General features: G+C 41.0%; 1 protein-coding gene across 8 annotated transcripts in view; it reads left to right on the forward strand.

The window, feature by feature from the left end:
- Positions 1-18,081, forward strand: part of LOC146553084 (disco-interacting protein 2 homolog C) — a 199,788-nt gene that overhangs the window by 138,785 nt on the left and 42,922 nt on the right. For all 8 annotated transcript variants that reach the window (XM_085255373.1, XM_085255374.1, XM_085255366.1 and 5 more), the window contains 4 exons: positions 2,164-2,325; positions 4,592-4,711; positions 6,645-6,842; positions 12,998-13,089. In XM_085255373.1, coding sequence (XP_085111499.1) covers positions 2,164-2,325; positions 4,592-4,711; positions 6,645-6,842; positions 12,998-13,089 — 572 coding nt within the window. The remainder of the gene's footprint in view (positions 1-2,163; positions 2,326-4,591; positions 4,712-6,644; positions 6,843-12,997; positions 13,090-18,081) is intronic.

Consider the following 18,081-nt stretch of genomic DNA (forward strand, 5'->3'; position numbering starts at 1 on the left):
ATCTCAGTGAGTTTAATCGTGGGCACGGGATGGAGTGAATTACATTAACATGAGCAGCACTTGTGAACAGGACCCCTCAGTCATGACTCGCTCTGCTGCCTTTTCACAGCAGGAACCTTCACGCCGTGAAGTAGTTTGATCTCCTTTGTCTTCTGGTCCTTGACTGAAGCAGCGGTGCATCATGCGGGAAGCTGTGAATGGGAGCAGCGAGGCAAGCGTTCACATATAAATCATCCAAAGTGGTGACCTCTCTTTGAGGGTGTTTTAGAAGTTAAGCAAAGAGGTGCTCCTTCAGTCCTGCTATTCTGGAGTTGAGGTACAATTTGAAATGACGACTTTTAGTTCCCTTGAGCTGTGTTTCAAACTTAAAGGGTTTAAGTGTGTTTTGTTCAACACTAAAATATAACCGAGATGGACTCAATGGTTGGATAGTGTCCCAGTATTCTCAGAAAGTGGTTAATGTCTAAGACGCACCCTACAGATGTTTCAATGCACTTTGCATCCTGATTACCTCTGTGATTGTTTTTCTACATCTGCACTTGACCTCTGACCTTACAGGAGGCCCGATAAGGAGAAGCTGGAGGGATTTCCAAATGCACGAAGCACTAAATGCCAAAAATGACCCACAGTGAACATTAGGGAACCTTGCAACTCTGAAACCCAAGACTACAAGATCAATCTCAGCGTGCTATAAATGTTAATGCAGTGGTAACCCAATGCAAATGACGCACATAACGCAGCAAAAACAGCAATGCGTAGAACCACAAACCTACTTTTGGCTTTGTGGGGATGGCTTTCTATTGGATTAACTTGAAGTGGGCACTCTGACTCAGTGCAAAGATACAGTAAAGGATACGTAAGGATATACCTACACACATCCCAATTTAGATTCACCGCGCATCCTCCTGCTATCATCATTTCATGCTTCGACCACTCAAAGTAAAGAAGCCCTCGGGCAGAACAGTAAACAGCGTTTGATGTTGCTCAACTGCATCCCAGCCTCATAAAAGAGGTAAATTCGAAGAATTTAAGGAATGCTATGTGCTTTGAAACATTAGGCACAGCAGACAGGTTGAAGCAGTATCTAAATGCAGCACAAAATAGGGTGAAAAACAACCAGAAATGAATGGTATGATGTGGGTGTTGATGGAAATGGAGTCTTTTTTTGTTTCTTTTTTTTGCTCGAGAGAGAGGCAGATGTTGCAGTAGAGGGAGGTGGTGGTGAAATGAGCGGTTTGTGGAGCGATCAGTGAGGAATGATTGGGAGATTCTGGAGGGATTTGGTGGTTCTGGTGGATTTTTGCTCTATTTTTTTGAAGTGTGTCACATCTTTAAGCCCCCGACATGATTCGTCTTTAAAGATTCTTTGGTAGTCAGTGAATTTCTTCCTAATTTTCTTTCTCTTGTGGCTTCCAATAGTGTTTTTATCCACATATCTTTAAGAATTTTACTAGAAATCATTTTATTGCCTTTATAGCAGGTTAATAAAGTCTACATCTTGAACTTTTCCTATAAGCACACAAACAAACGTTACTATTGCTTTGCTATACTTTCAATGTCCTTCCTAAACTACCTGCTGCATGAGACAATAGGTTATGGAACCGTCTTTAGTAAAACAGACTAAAATATCTAAAGCATTAACTTTGTTAATTATCTGAATTTCATTGACTGTCTGTGTCACTTCCTGTCTGAAAGCCTGTTGAAGCCACAGCTGTTTTCAGGCACTGATGTTTCGCCTCTGCTGGCTCAAGAACTGGTGATTCAACCGACATTTAAACTGACGACTCCGCTGCTTTCAGTCTTTACAACTTAACTGACACCTTATGTCCTTTCTGCATGCACAACACTTATTAATATTCAGCCGATGTTTCAGTTGTCTCCAGTCGTTATCGGTTAATCAACGTTTTATTTCATCAGTTACTTTTTGTTTAACCGTTCGATTGACACCTCAGCTGCTTTAATGCTAACAGTTTCACTGATGTTCATCTTCATCTATGACTTCTTGTGTCAATTTCATTTAAGTAGAAACTTCTTTAGTCTGACATTCAGCAGATATGTTTATAATTTACTGGGTTGTGCTGGGTTTCTGATCCACATTTAGAGTGTAGTAACAGCAGGATGTGTGAGGGTACTAACCCGCCTCCCTATTTTCTCACATCCCAGAGAACCACTCTGCCCCTCCAGATGTCACCGGCTACACCAACAATACCGCCAACACCACCGCGACCGACGCCATCCAGGTGGAGAGAGCCCCAGGCGCTGGCACCGCAGCCCAAAGACAGACGCCCAAGTACGGCAACGCGGAGCTGATGGAAACTGGAGACGGTGAGTCAAGACTGGCAAATATGAACAGTTGCTCGTGTTTTTCAAGGTGAAATTCTCTGATTGTGTCGCATTTTCTTTGGGGGAATGCATCATATTTTCTGTCTTAGTGGATGTGAAGAACATCCTGATCATGATGAGAGAAGAAGAGCTGAAGGCTAGAATGTTTTGTTACTTTGGATTCATGTGAGGCTTTTATTGTGTTTTTTGTTGCTTTTGTGTTTCAATGTTTTCGTTTTAATTTTTCTTGCAAAAGTAAAACCAAAAAAGTTCATTGGTAATAATTTTCTGCAGGTGTTTCTCTTCTTCTTATCACAGGCAGGTGTATAATCTTGTAGTCTAAACAACACAAACTGTATCAGCAAAATCCAACAAAGAGTTTATCTTCATTCATGGTTATATAAACCAGCTCTTTGTAGTCCAGACGTGGCGGGGGATCGGATTTGGTTCGTAATGCCTTTTAGCACTGCAAAAGATGAATCCACAGATTTCTGCAGAGACCTCAAAGATGACAGAGGTTGGCAGTTTGCTGGTTCGTAGTTCAATAATTCCTTCTCTGGAGGGACGCGAGGCTCCAGCAGACTGAGTTATTCATCAGACAATACACTGGATGCTGCCGCGGGCCGAGATGCTGAATGCATGAAGTAGTTTGATAGATCAGATGCCAGAGTTTGCACACGGGGCCCTGTCGGGATGTTTGGTTGGAAGAGATGCAACAAAGTAGACAGGATTTCATCTGAAATAACACTTTTTATTGTGTTGCTTCCAGTCGGGCTGCGCAGACTTTTATTTCCAAAGATGAGCTTTAGTTGAAAGATGTTTCATCATTAATACTTAGTGTTTGGATTTTTGAGGATTTAACATTTGATTTTAGAGGGTTTCCTGTGGTAGTTTTTAAAAAAAGTATTATATTAAATTTTTAAGGCTTTTTTATCCTTGAAGGGTATTTTCCTTTTTGTAACTTGTGTACATTTATCCAGACGTCCATTGTTTTAACCACGTATGCAGTTCAGGTTTGCAGAGGGAGCCCAGCCCAGCTGTCATTGGGCAAAAAACAGGATACACTTGGACAGGTTGGTGAAGTACAGTATAAAACATGAGATTTGCAGTATGCAGTGGATCGAGTGGATCTTGCGATCAGGTATCTAGAAACCCCAAATTTGAAAACAAAATATAATTTATCAGATGAATAAGAGTAGAGTCCTTTTTCTGGGTAAAGCAAATACTGCACCTCCTCTTGTCACGCTTCATTTTCGTCTGCAGCGCCTCGTCGGTCACTGTTGCGACATGCATCCGTCGTTCACCATTTCATTCCCGCCCTGTTTCACCCGCTTTATGTTGAAATGTGGAGCACGTGTGCAGCATGTGTGGGTGGATTAAAATTTGCACCGCCAAACATTAACGTGCACTTTATGCATGTTCTTAATACATTTTAAGGGGCAGAAGAAAATGTTTGGATAAAAGAAATGTACTTCCTGGTGAGCTGCTGAGGTCAGTCGCAGTTTGAGTTTTACATGAATGTACATTAACATCCACCCACGCACGCACAGCTGGTGTGAGTGTTGCAAGCTAACCTCTAACATCGGCAGTTCATACAGTGCAGTGGTCTTTTGCAAGGATAAGTACAATGAATTAAATGTTGCATCTTTTGACTGGATAAATGTGAAACAGCCAGGGATGGGAAAAAAGACGCTTCCTTTGTGTTCAGTTGAGAAAAGCCTGACGAGAGAAAAGGCAAAAAAAACCAGCATAAGCACCCGAGGACTGCAGGGGGGTGAAAACAAAAGTATTCGAGTTTCACTGAGTAGCGCTCCTTTACCTTCACACACAGACGAAATAATAATCTTAACAACATCACGTCTGTCTTTGGTTCACCCTGCAGCCCAAACCAAGTCTGCCAGTACATCTGTTTACATCCACATTTAGACTTTCATTTTCCTTCTTTGTCTTAAGGCTACAAACTCTGTGGGTTTGAAAATGGCCTTAATGAAAGAGCAATTTGAGCCCACACCTCATCTCATACGCTATTTTTGCATTTTGAGTGTCATTTTGTACGGCAGCTGTCATGATTGCTCACTCGAGGGCTCTTCAGTGTAGTGTTAAAACTTGGGGATTTTTTTCTATCACGGATGAAACGGTGGGCTGCTCAGTGGAATCCGAAAGCAGCGACTACTTCACGTGTGCACCTGTGAAAGCGCAATTAGAAAGTCTAAGCTACGACTTGGATTAAAACGTGTGGTCTTTTTGTGTGTTTGTTCACGCTCCACAGGTGTTCCAGTCAGCAGCAGAGTTTCAGCCAAAATACAGCAACTCGTCAACACTCTGAAGAGACCCAAACGGCCGCCATTAAGAGAGTTTTTCGTCGATGACTTTGAAGAGCTTTTGGAGGGTAACAGCTTCTCTTTTCACTCTTAAAAATACTTGAAAATACGTGTTTTTGTATATTTTGATTCATGTTCTTGCAAAAATGTGTGAAGCCAATTAAGGAAAGACTTGGTTGCCCCCTGGTGCCTAGACCACCCCCTCATCCACATTAGAAGATGGGATATGAACATCGAGAGTGGTCAGCTAGCTGTTGTTCTCAAAGAGGATGCTGCACCAAAAACCTCCCTGTGAATGCTTTGATTGCTACCAGATTGCAGTGATTTGCTGTATTTTGCATGGAAGGTGCTGACTTGTCTGCAAACACTCCCTAAGCAGTAGTGAAACCTATGCAACACAAGCTGGAAATGGAGAACCTTCAAAGTAAAAGCTGTCCCCTACCATTGCAACAACTTTCCAAAGGGGAAACGTTAACTTTGTATCATAGTTTCTTCCAGCAGCCAAGAGATTACACATTTTTCCTTGGTGACCAGTGGTTGCCAGGGTGTCACCAACCAGTCTCTAGGTAGCGTGGTTAGGGGCTAAATTAGGTTACTTAGCTTAGCTTTTTATATTGGTGGCTTTTTGGGTGATTCCCTGACGTCTAACAGTTGAGTGAGTGAAACTGTAGTTATTATTTGTATATTACTTGGAGCTAATTAGCATGTTAATTAGCATGTGCCTGTGTGATGCACTCATACAGTTTATGCTAACCTAGCTTGTTAGCATTAGCTGATAACTTGGTACTCCAGCCTATCCTGATATTTTGGCTCCCCCCCAACACAGCTGGAGCCAAAATGCAAATCTCCAGGCTTAAAACAAATACGTAACATTACAATGATTCTGCCAGTCTTTCTTTCAGTGTTGACCTAAAGTTGAGTGGTGGTAAAAACATATATTTTGCTAAAACTTTTGAAAAATAATCTATGCAGACAAATGACTGAACCTCATTCCCTAAAGTCTCCTCTGACAAAGCAGAGTCTAACTGATGAATATTTCCTTCTGTTTTCAGCATGAAACGCTGCAGAGCCAGAAGTTAATTCATAATTTAAGCATGAATAGCAAATGTTGGAAAGACTCGGTTTGGTTCAGTATGTCGTTGAAATTCATTAGCAGGGCGTTTTGCTTGATTAAAAGCTCTTTCCTGTGAACTTTCTGTCTTACAGCAGTGGTGACACGCAGTAAATGTTTCATTATTCCTAACACGCACATTTCTACATGGCTGTATAATACAGTGAACTCATAAGAATAAACAATTCTGTATTATGATATTCTATTGATTTATACGGGTTAATTTAATATCAGCTTTGTCATATTGTTCATAAAAGGTCGCTGGTTGACATTATGTCTTTTCAATCTATTAAAAAAGCATAAAAGCAAAGTTAAAGATATTTGATGTCCTGTAATCTGCAATAAAAGTTGCAGATCGTAAAGAACCAAGAAACATAAATGTATTAATTTGACTGTGACCTGAACAGCTGGACTGATTATTTTAGGAAACTTGACTTAAATGGGAGAAAATAGTTCATTTGTGGTGGTTTGATGGTCGGGTGAATATTTTGGACGTGGTTGACGTGACCACCGTTTGCCTTTAAAACGTTTTACAGTAGTGGGCAGGAACGTTCCTCTTAGGAAAGTTCCTAGATTCAGGCGGACTCATCCGTCTCTTCCTGTAAATCCAGACTGACCTCACGATGTTGACCATCTGTAGCAGGTCTTCCATTTTTTCCTCATGTGGCACTGGGTGTATGTCTGGCCTTGTTACCATGCTGCAGAATGCATTTGTGACCATATTTTCTCCACCTTATTTCCTAAAATAACTGGTCACTGTAATTTAAACAAACATTTAAAAGATATTTTAGTGAGTATTTTTGGTGCTTGTTAAATCAGTCTTATACATATTATAAGTAAAAATGACTAAAAATTATTTTCTTCTTCTGTTTTCTCGTGCTCACTTGCAGTCCAACAGCCAGACCCTAACCAGCCCAAGGCTGAAGGGGCACAGATGGTACCCATGCGGGGTGAGCAGCTGGGCGTGGTGACCAACTGGCCCCCTTCTCTGGAGGCAGCCCTTCAGAGGTGGGGCACCATCTCTCCGAAGGCCCCGTGTCTCACTACCATGGATACTAACGGCAAGCCGCTCTACGTCCTCACATATGGTAAGTCTTGGAAATCCTGCATCGCGGCATGTCATCCCAAAGGTCAAATCTTCGGATCTGAGCTGAAGGAAAAAGGGTTGAAATATTTTTGTGTGAAGACGAAAATCCAAAATGAACATCGGACGCCTCACATGACCACAAATAAATCGTCCTAGCGACCAGTCTTCAAAATACTGTCATAACACACGATGAAAGAGAACAAAAAATGTTTGTAATATGTGCATAAAAGAGGGTTTTTCTTTTTCTTTGAACTGCATCTTGTTTTCGGCACATATGGTGGCTTTTCCAAGCTGATTAAGTGTAGCACCAAACAATGTTTAACACCCGCTGTGTGAGCATAATTCCCCTAATGGCAGCCAGACAGGGTGCTAAGCACATTAGCAAGTGTGAAGAAAGATGCCTGAAAAGAAAACTGCTCTGCTATAGAGGGTGGAAAAGTTTTTTTATCCTGAAGGTTCAAACTTTGAGAAAATGTTTTAAGATGAATTGTTTCCTGTGCGACTTTCAGCACAGCTTCTTGAAAAAATATGAAAACCTTCCTTCTGTGCCCTCTAGTATTAGTTTCTGTACACAGACTCGGCTGACTTTGGTGCTCTGTTTCAAACATTAATGGTTATGGACACCGATCTTTGCTTTTGCAGAAGCAAGCACTGCTAGACCACAGTGCATCCTGCAGAAATACAAATCCTATTTAGCCTCGAATCGGTCAGCATAACGTAAACATTAACTAAAGCAAGTCTTTAGCAGCCATAAATGAGAACATGTTGCAAAGTAAACAGTAACATAACCCGATACCAAACATGTAACAGCCTTCTGGCCCCCAGCGCTGCCATCGTCCCAGCTCCCTAAACACATTCGCTGCAGCTGAATCCCATCACGTCGTCCCCCGGCTCAATGCCACAGTTTAAATCTACACCCAAATTGGAACAAGTTCTCTTGTTCTTCGCTTGAAGGCGACCGAGTTATTCATCTCCCAAACAGCAGCAGAGAAAACGACTTCAGGTCCGGAGGGTATGAAGAAATTTAGCTGCCGTGAACAGAGCTGCTTCTCTCAGGGTCCTCATGAATTTAGAGTCAAACCTCCCAGCTGTACAGAGGGGAGAATGAAATTACACTGAGAGGACTCCAGACACATCACACCACGCATACCCAGCATCACACAGGCATGCACCCAAATGAATTGGAAGAAGCTCTCAGATCTTTTACTTAAAGCTGCAGCGTGCCCCCCCAGTGACAACGAAGAGGTTTCATAACAAGTAAAAACCTCCGTCTAAGTCTAAAATAGTCAGTATATTACAATAATGAGTAGACTAAAGCATGCTAGTATAATTTTGTCCATAATCTTTACTGAGCCTTCAGGCTTTACTAAATTTCAGTTGGGTGTTTGTGTTAGAGGTGGATATATCCAAACACCGATAGCATTGATACCAACGCTGGTATTGGATCCATACTAGCGCGATAAGATTGATACATTGTTTCTGTTCAGTATGCAGTCCACTGAATTGTGTTAAATAAATTCTTTTTATGGAAACGGGAAAAAAAAATTCAGCCATCAACTATGAAAAATATCTGAACTGTCATGTCTTTTGTTTATATCCTGTGGCACAAATTTAAAAAAACAGAATTTGAACCGAAGGGCTTTAGAGAAAAAAAAGAAGTCTCCAAAATAGACAAAACGCTAAAAAGTTGTTGTGGAAAATAATCATAATCATAGTAATCTCAGTAAATCACAATGATTAAGTGGTCGTTAAAAGCAGGTGCTTCAAAATAATGATTCATCTCATAAAGCAACACACACTGCTCTGCCCTACATAAGCTTGTTTTGCCCCCTCAGCTGTAAAAGGTTGATGGGGTGTTGTTGTCACCCTGCCGGGCAGGTAGACAGGCGGGCAACACGGACACCCTAGTACAGCGGTCCTCAACCTTTTTTGCGCCACGGACCGGTTTATGCCCGACAATATTTTCATGGACCGGCCTTTAAGGTGTCACGGATAAATACAACAAAATAAAACTAGTACCGGTACCGAAAAAAAGAAGGTTTATTCATAACACACGTGAAAAGACCAAGGAAAACCGAGTAAGCGATAAAAACGATAACAAAATAATGCTGAAAACCGATAAAAAGCCTGAAAACTATACATTTCACACCTGAGCCTCAACTCCAAACCAAACGACTCACGGACCGGTACCGGTCCGAGGCCCGGGGGTTGGGGACCGCTGCCCTAGTACACGGGTGTCAAACTCCAGTCCTTGAGAGCCGGTGTCCTGAAACTTTTACATGTGTCCCTGCTGCAACACACCTGAATACAATTAGTAGGTCATTAGTAAGATTCTGTAGACTGACTGCCTGCCAATGTGGCAATTCAGCCATTTGATTTGTGTTACAGCAGCTCATGAGTTAACATGATGCAATAAAAGTACTTTCAGAACTACATTTTTCCAAACACATTTACTTGAGTAGGGTTAGGGGTTACCACTTCAGCATGCAGTCAAGTTCTATAGAGTTTTGCCAAAGACCTACTAATTTTATTCAGGTGTGTTGCAGCAGGGACCGGCCCTCGAGGACTGGAGTTTGACACCCCTGCACTAGTATGTGAAATTGAGAGCAAAGCGGCGACCTCAATCTCAAATTCAAGGTCAGAGGTCAAGTTTTCTGAAAATCTTGTGAATGCAACAAATCTGTTAGGAGGCTGAGGGGTACACCTGGCCGTGCCATTATTTTTATATCTATCTTCACTTGGAATCGGATCAATATAATATGCACAACACTAGTGTATGTATTTGTCCACCCAGCCCATCACCTGACACCTATTTCTTTTTTAAATGGCAACACTCCTTAAATGGGTCCTATCAGAAGAAGTGGCCAGTCCAGTGTTTCTCAGTAAGAGGCCTCGTTGTGTTCTGATTCAAAATGATGAAGGTATCTAAAGATTCTCAGGAGAAGTTGAAGTACGCCTAAGTGTCATTTCTTATCTCTGCTGATGTTGATGGCGCTCGAGCACCTTTGTCGCACGCATGAGTTCACGCAGGATTAACATGAATAGGCGGCAACTTTACTGCAGGTGCTTCAAATTGGCACTGGATGTGTTTGTGTGTTTATTTGCGTGTGTGACTGAACTAACTGATTCGTGGGGAGCGAGCTCGCTGCCGATGATGAGGCGATATGAGCGCTCACCAGACTGTGAAATGTCTTCAGCCAGCGCTCGGAGACCGCCACCAGAGACAAAAACACGGTGAGATTATGTGTGCGTGTGTGCAGTGCAGTGCTGAATCTAAAGTTCAGCCATTCTCTTTCCATGTCTGCCGCATCTTTCATTCCTGTCGTGTCTTCCCTTTGATGTCGGCCAACAAAGACAAACTTGTTTTGTATCTTCCTTTCGAGTCGTCCTCTGCCTCTGGAGAACAGAGAGAGAATTCATGATACAGAATTCTCCGGCTGTCCTTAAACTCAACCCTCACCGCTCTGCACTGCAGATAACCCCACGTAAGAGGCAGGAGACAGACATATTTCTATTTCAATAGACGAGAAGTTTCTCGGCACGCTTTGATCCTGTGGTGTTATTCTCCAACAAATCACATTATCGATAAATCTGCACGGATTTGTGTTCAGCGTGCAGAGGAAGCGTAAACTTTTTATTTCTCTGTGTTTGGGATGCTCTCGCTTTGATGTCTTCCTTTGATTACCCTTCTGTCCATCTGCTTTTGTTTGGAGTGTTCTCTGCAAGAAATACAAATCCTGTTTAAGCACCAGAGTTCTGTCTGCAGATGTTAGCTCATCATCTTTTCTTATGTCTCCACTTAATCCTTTACTTAGAGGCAGCGCTACTGGTAGTAAACAGTATGTTTAACAATCTCATGGAGCAAATATGGAACTTTGAACTCTTTAGCTGAATAATAATGTTTTCTCCATAGACTGTATATAAAAAAGGGACGTAACCATCATGACATCATACATTCGCTTCTGGACCGATTTGAAGTCCCAAAGTTAGCAGTTTGGCCTCCTTCAAGTTTGTTTTTTCAAAGTATAGAAGGGATCATATTATGATAAGATAAGATAACTCTTTATTGTCATTGCACAGTCATACATAGTACAGTAGTACAATGAAATTGGAAAAACTGTCCTACGTCGGCACTACATATAACACAACACGACACGATATGACACATCACAACGCAACAAACAACACAACACAGTATATTAACTTAGTATAAAAAAGAAGAATAAGTGTATGTGTATTGCACACTGTTATTATTGCACATTAATTATTATTGCACCTTGTTATAAATATAAATATTATTGTTATTGTTTTAAACATTGTTACCTCCCCCCTAAAAAAAGTCCAGGGAGGTATCCAGTCAGGTCAGCTATTTACATTGATTAGGGCTATTGCCCTGTCGTAAAAGCTGTCCTTGAGTCTATTTGTTCGTGACCTCAGCAGGTCCCGATGAGGGTATTATGAGCTAACAATAGCAATCTTCATATTTTAATAACATTTAAATTGGTGAGTTATAATTCACCACACAGCCTGCAGCCATGTATATTAATGCTGTAAGGATGGGCATTTTAACAGGAAGTCTGTGGGGATTTATGCTCTTGTACAAAAAGCCTCAAGTGGTCATTAGAGGAACTACATCTTTTTATTTTTTATCTTTTTGCACGCCCACGTTGGCTTCATTTTTAAGCCCTGGAGTTTGCTGCATTATCTTTGTCTTTCTAGAATAAAAAAACAAAACCAAACAAAAGTACTTTAAAGTTTTCTTAATTAAAAAAAAAAATCAACCAATGAGAACTCACAGGAATAGACTTTTTTTTTCTTTTACTATAGCATTGATTAGAAGGACATATTTAAATCTTTAGGATTTATTTCAAGATAAATGATAAATTTCATAACTTCCATGCTGAGTTTCAGCTTTCTTATTTTTGGACTCCAGTCCAAAAATGCACAGCTTCTCTCTACTAGAGCAGAGAGAAGCTGTGCATTCTTCACAGTCCAGAATCATTATATTCATCATTATGTTTTATCTCATACTGGGAATTGGTTCAGATCCTTAGTTTATCCCAAAATCAATAAGAGGCAGTCAGAGGAAATAAAAGTCCACAGGTCCACCAGTAGATAAGTTCGTTTATAATTTTCTCCAACAAGCTTTCCTGACATCACCTGTAAACAACGGGACGTAGGGTGCTTCGCTTTTAAGAAATTATGTTTGTAGCTGATGTTTGTCTGCAGTTAACTTTGCTTTTTGTGGTCCAAACTGTCTGTTTTCCTCCTGGGATCCTAAAGCTTTTCTTCATTTCATTAGTTCAGACAAACACCAGGAAAAAAAACTCATTTAGCATAAAAAAAACAAGAAAGAATTCATGCTGGATCGCCCATGCATAATATCTGCATCTGCCAGTCTGAATTAGGGGGGGAAAAAGAAATAGGAAGGAAATTGATTCCATTGTTGTGAGTTACTGCATTAATGAACAGAGCGGGGTCCGTCTGCCAGGGAAAATGAAACCGATCAGAAAGATCAGATAATATTTAATAACTTTATATTTACAGGGAGATTGAAAGTTCCTTTGACAGACACCTTCTGTAAGAAGAAAGTATTTTTAAACTGCTTTGTAAGCGCTTGGTTTGTGCTACCTAAAGTTTAAAGTAACAGCTGCACTTATCTAGACACTGAATCTCTTTATCTGTTTAGTGTCATCCTAATGCAGCCTATATGACTTCCTTTAATGTCCCGAGGCTTTGACCATAACTGCAAAGTATCAGCCTGCATGGATCCAATTACACCAAAGTCACGAGGAGCATTTGATTTATTGGATGTTATGAAATCTATACGATTACCTTCATAGCAGTCCGCCCACAAGGTGTACCGTCAAACTTCAAAGTATTTTAAAAATCACGTGTCATATCAGTGCTGTAATTTGTTACATATGGGGGCTCATGTTGTCATCCTCTGTTCCCACAGAGATGTTTCTTTCATGCTTTTATTGGGTACAGAAAGGCTTCCTGACAGTCCACCTCTTGATCTCTAGAGGACGTATTTCATCAACAACATCTTGAACTTGTTATCGGTCACTTCAAACCGTTTCTCAAAGACGTGCTTCACCTTTTATCTGTCTGCACGAGCTATTGTGTGACGTCATCGTTTAAATGTTTTTGCAGGTAAACTGTGGTCCAGAAGTGTGAAGGTGGCGTACAATCTGCTGCACAAACTGGGAACCAAACAAGAACCGCTCGTGAGACCTGGAGACCGGGTGAGTGAGGCAAAAGCATTCATGATGGGCTGAGATGGAGAGAGCCGCAGAGAGAACAAAGGGGAAGATTTTCCAAGGGGGGGAAATGAGTGCGAGGCCACAATTGGGGGAAAAAGAGAAAAGGATCTGCAAGTGATCTGGTAACACAGAAACAAGCAGTTATTTCCAATAATGCGTTGGAGGGTCATCAGATGTGACTTTATGAGACACCCAGTCAACCATCAGACCTCAGTTCTTGACGTGGGAGTTGTTTTAGTTTATTTTAGCTCGCTTTGTTTGGTTTCTGTGTTATTTTTTTAAATTGTTATGAGTTTAGAGTAGGTTATGTAATCCAGTATGTTTGAGACACTCCCATGTAGTGTCAGTAAGCGTGTGCACAAGGGCCTCATGCAGGAACTGCACTGTTTGGCTTCAGTTTTCAGCTCCGGAGGGTGTTTTTGTTTTAGTTTATATTTCTTGTTTATTTGTTTTTTTAAAAACTGAAAGGATTGATCGGAGAGCCTGTCACTGTCCGTGGTACAGAAACATAAAAACTGTGCATCATGAGGCTCGCCGAAGTGTTAAAGTTGATAATATGCTGCTTTACTTCACGCAGAAAGAACATCGGGCTAGTAAATGAAGGTTGTTGTAGCGACAGCAGACACATTTTTTCTAGTTCATGTTGTCTGTGAGTGAAAACAGCTTGTGGTTAGAAAACAACTCTGTGTTCTTCTTCTAACAAAATATTTTGCAAAGCGTGTTAAGACTGCATTTGTCATTCGGTTAAGTATTGTTGCACTTGGCTACTAATTGACTGCTGTAAACTTTAGAAATTGTTGCTGTATGATTCATTTCAATGCACTCTTTTTAAAATATTGGAACTTTAAGTGAAATTCATATGCAGTAAAGTTAGCACCAAAAGAAGTGTGACCATACGTTTCTATGTCTAACGTTTCACTGCAGGTTTTCTCTTTTTTAATCCTTTCAGACAGATAACGGTGCTGAAGGTCGCTGTGTTCCTGGATAGTAATTATAATTGATTTTCATTGCTATCACCGGGCAGTCAGACTGGTTTACCGTTTCATTACATTTTTCCTTTTCAACCTTCTGTTTTGTTCAGACCTCTCAGTAACAAGTGACACATTTTTCCTGCGTATGACACTTTTCATCAACAAGGAAGCTGTCAGAGCGGTTTCCTGAAGCAATTCCTTTTTTTCCACCATCAAAGAAATGTGTCAATTTAGTTTTTTTCCACCCAGAACCTTTGGTGCGTGTCCTCCCCTCTCGCCTCTCTCCTCTCCTCTCCTCGCCTCTCTCCTCTCTCCTTTCCTCTCGCCTCTCTCCTCTCTCCTTTCCTCTCGCCTCTCTCCTCTCTCCTTTCCTCTCGCCTCTCTCGTCTCTCCTCTCCTCTCTCCTGTCTCCTCTCGCCTCTCACCTCTCTCCTCCTCTCCTTTCCTCTCTCCTCTCCTCTCCTCTCTCCTCTCTCGTTCTACAGCTTCACTTTAATACTCTGTAACAAGAAAAATGCTACATCATAATATTTGTAAGAAGTTATTCCAGTGAGCTATTATGAAGCGTCCTGTATAAAGAGCTGGACTCACAAACATCAGCCTCTTCCCGCTTTGTTTCTTTTGGTATTTGTAAATCAAAAAGCAGCGAGAGAGTTTGTTGACGTCACCTCTCAGGATTTATGCAAAATCCGCCACATGGAGGTTACTTAATACTTTAAACATGGACTCTTGCATTGTGCTTCCTTTCTTCTGTTCCATGCTAATCATCACATTATGCTCAGAGCCCCCTATTACCCAACACTCCACATGCCTCCACACATGAAATCATGCTTAAGTGGAAAAAGGTTCAGTAATGCTCCCACATGTTTCTGCTGCCACGTGACACCCATACTTCTTGCCCCTCGTTCTTCTTTATTTTAAGCTTAATTTCCAGCTCAGTGGGAGACTGAGTCAAGACTGGCTCCATGCCAGCGTGTGACGTTTTCAGCCAGAAGGCTGTGTGTTTAATTACATTGCAAATTCTTTCCCCTGTAATTTGTTTAGAAGACATTTTTGCTGGAGCTTTTAGAGAAATTACACTGCATATTTTCAGTATCTCACCTGAGCAGAGTGCTTTGCAGAACGATTAAACAAATAGGTTTCAACAGGAGAATGTTTAGAAAGCCGATGAGATTTAATTACACGCGAGCAACAATAAAGGAGTTGTTACTTTATGAAATTACGTTAGAGGTTTTGTGTTTCTGTGCAGAGAAACAAGTTCAGTAAGGTTTCAGGGAATGATGCTGCTGAAGAATCAGATAAAACTGTGGATGTGGTTTCTCTTTAACAAGTCCTCTTGTGCCAAGTTTTGTTTTTGAATTACATTTTTAATATGACATCATTATTGCAGGGGACTGCTGATCCAAACGGACTCCAACTCTGGCAAAGAGCATCAAATGGCAGTAATTTTCATACAAAATGAGTTTTTTAAAAAGCTGTGGTGTCATGTGACACGGGGGGAGTCATTACAGAGGTGAAAAAACTAAAATGAGAAAGGAGTAAAAAACATTTCCCAGAGGCTCTGAGCACCACACAATCATCAAGTTCGTTAAATTCAATTTCTTTTATTTTTTTATTATTACATTCACTTAGATCTTTACTTTTAAATTACTTTTTAATGAGAGCTTTCTATATTTTAATCCTTACCAGCACCGAGACCTGAATAATGTCATCTCGTTCTGTCATTTGGTCTTATGATGAATGACAATAAAGAACTTTCAACTGAGAAGTGTTAATCCCATAATGCACGGTGCACTCAGGAGTACCTGTCCAGTACGGATGGATGGATTGTCTGAGATTTGCACCGAATTTCTCTTTTTTTCCTATGTTTGTCACATGCATACCCTCCAAATCAAAACATGCATATGATATTTCTTCTGGTGTTTAAGTTTGAGGTTCAAAGCCATCTCCACTGTGATTGTGCTGTAGAAACAGGTAAAGGTATTTACTTATTGAAGTCCAGGCTCTGGCTGCTGGGCTGGGGGCCAGCGTACACTCGTCTTTAACACCGCTCTGGGTTCTTCACTAGCTTTGTGTTAGCATGCTGTCTGTGCAGATACTTATATTTGCAGTACAATGCAGTTATTTCATGCATTTTGAACTTCACCATCACACTTTTGTCCTTCTGTGCAATAATAACAAAAGTATCATATTTCATTCCCGATTGTATACAAGTGCACAGGAAGTGTTTTTTTCTTCTAAGCTTTCATTGTGCAGATAATTGAAGGACCCATGCTTGTATTAACATCATTGTAGCTGTGATGTCCATTACCACTACAGAACACAACGCTGCAACATGTAACTAGTTAATGGCCTAGTGTGTTGCATTAGAGCCGTTCTTTTTGTGTCATCGCTGTTATGCAAGTCTTGTTGAGATCGAGTTGGAATAATTTCGCATTTACTTGGTACCAAAGAAAGCTGGTGCAACAGCACATCTTTACAGTTCTGACATTGTTCTCCCACCGAGATCATTTTTCTATTTTCAGACAGATATTCCTCTTTATTCATTCAGTACCTTCTAGTCTTCTAGCCCAGCTTTCTGACTTTTCATGAAGCAATGAATAGCTCTGCATGTTTTGCATCAAGAATTTCCATGAATGTATGGCAGTTCAGTTCAATTCAGTTTTATTTATATAGCACCGAATCACAATAACGAGACTCTTTAAATTGTAAGGTTAACAACAAAAGAGAGAAACGCATTTGACGGAAGTGGGTAAGAAAAACTCTGAGCCAGGCTCGGGGAGGGGCGGCATCTGCTGTGGGAGACGGGACGAAAGTCACACTGAGATATGCGATGTAAAGAAAACAAGTGGGCAGCTCACGTACGTGCAGTGTTTCCTGACATGCACTCTGCAGCCTTTACAAGCAGAAAACGTGAAGCTCTCGGCTGTCGTTTACAAATGAAACCTGACCCGCTTCAATGAGGCGTGCACATGTCAACAATAGCCCTGTTAAAGCATCATTACACCACTCTCATTCATTCAGGTGCACTTAGCTTATACCGCCAACTCTCTGCCACACACACACACACACATTAACACACTCACATCCACTCTTGTGGTGTACTGTACTGTATATGGAAGCTATTAAGAACTTAAGCAGGGGTCCACCATTATCATCACAGCATGCAACTGGAGCTGAACTGGACCAAAATGCTAGAGCGCGAGATAACAGCCTAGCTGTGACGTAGAAAGCGGGTTGATGGGTTCATGCTCTGTGGACACGATAGTGGAGAGAAGTTTGTATCTTTGCACTAGTACTGTAAATACTGTACGTCACCAAACTTATGAAACACAGTCAGAAAGTTGCGAGGAAGTGAAAGACACAAGGTGATGGCATTAAAGGAGAAATTGTCCAAATTTACGTTAGCGCAATTTCTTTAGGTGCAGCTTGTTTACTGAAAGAAATTAAAATTTTAGCATTGAGTTTTAGTGTATTCTGTGTGTTTTTAACAAGAGCTGTTTAAAACGGCAACCAGTAGTTCAGAGGTTTAAGTTGAACCTCAATGTGCTAACAGAAGGTTTGAAGACAGACGACTGGAATGAGAGGAAGGACTGTGAGCAGGAGAATGTGAAGTAAAAGATATTTGAAAGTAGAAGAGGAATTAAACAGAACAAAGAAAGCAGAAGGAGAGGAATAGAGGAAGTGAAAGAGGGAGGGATGTTGACCAGATGCCCCCTAAATGATTCAGCTTTGTTGTTCTCTGGTTCTCTGGCGGCAGCTCCTATCAGCCATCAGCATCCAGCATCACAGACACAAAACATGCTCCTTTCCTGACTTCGTTGCTGCCTTGTCTGCTCTGTCTCGTGCTCTCTCTTAAGTAAAACAAAAACCTCTGAAATCCTTTCAGATGTGATATTTCAGGCTATGATTGGTTTAAATGTAACTCCTGGTTTGGTTTGAATAACCAAATATTTTTTGTTTATTGCTTTAACCATCAAGGCAACATCATAACTTTCCGTCC

The sequence above is a fragment of the Mchenga conophoros genome, linkage group LG18 (genome assembly GCF_057382185.1).
Source record: "Mchenga conophoros isolate Kocher_MC1m ecotype Shallow Benthic linkage group LG18, M_conophoros_male_GT1.1, whole genome shotgun sequence".
Taxonomy (NCBI): Eukaryota; Metazoa; Chordata; class Actinopteri; order Cichliformes; family Cichlidae; genus Mchenga; species Mchenga conophoros.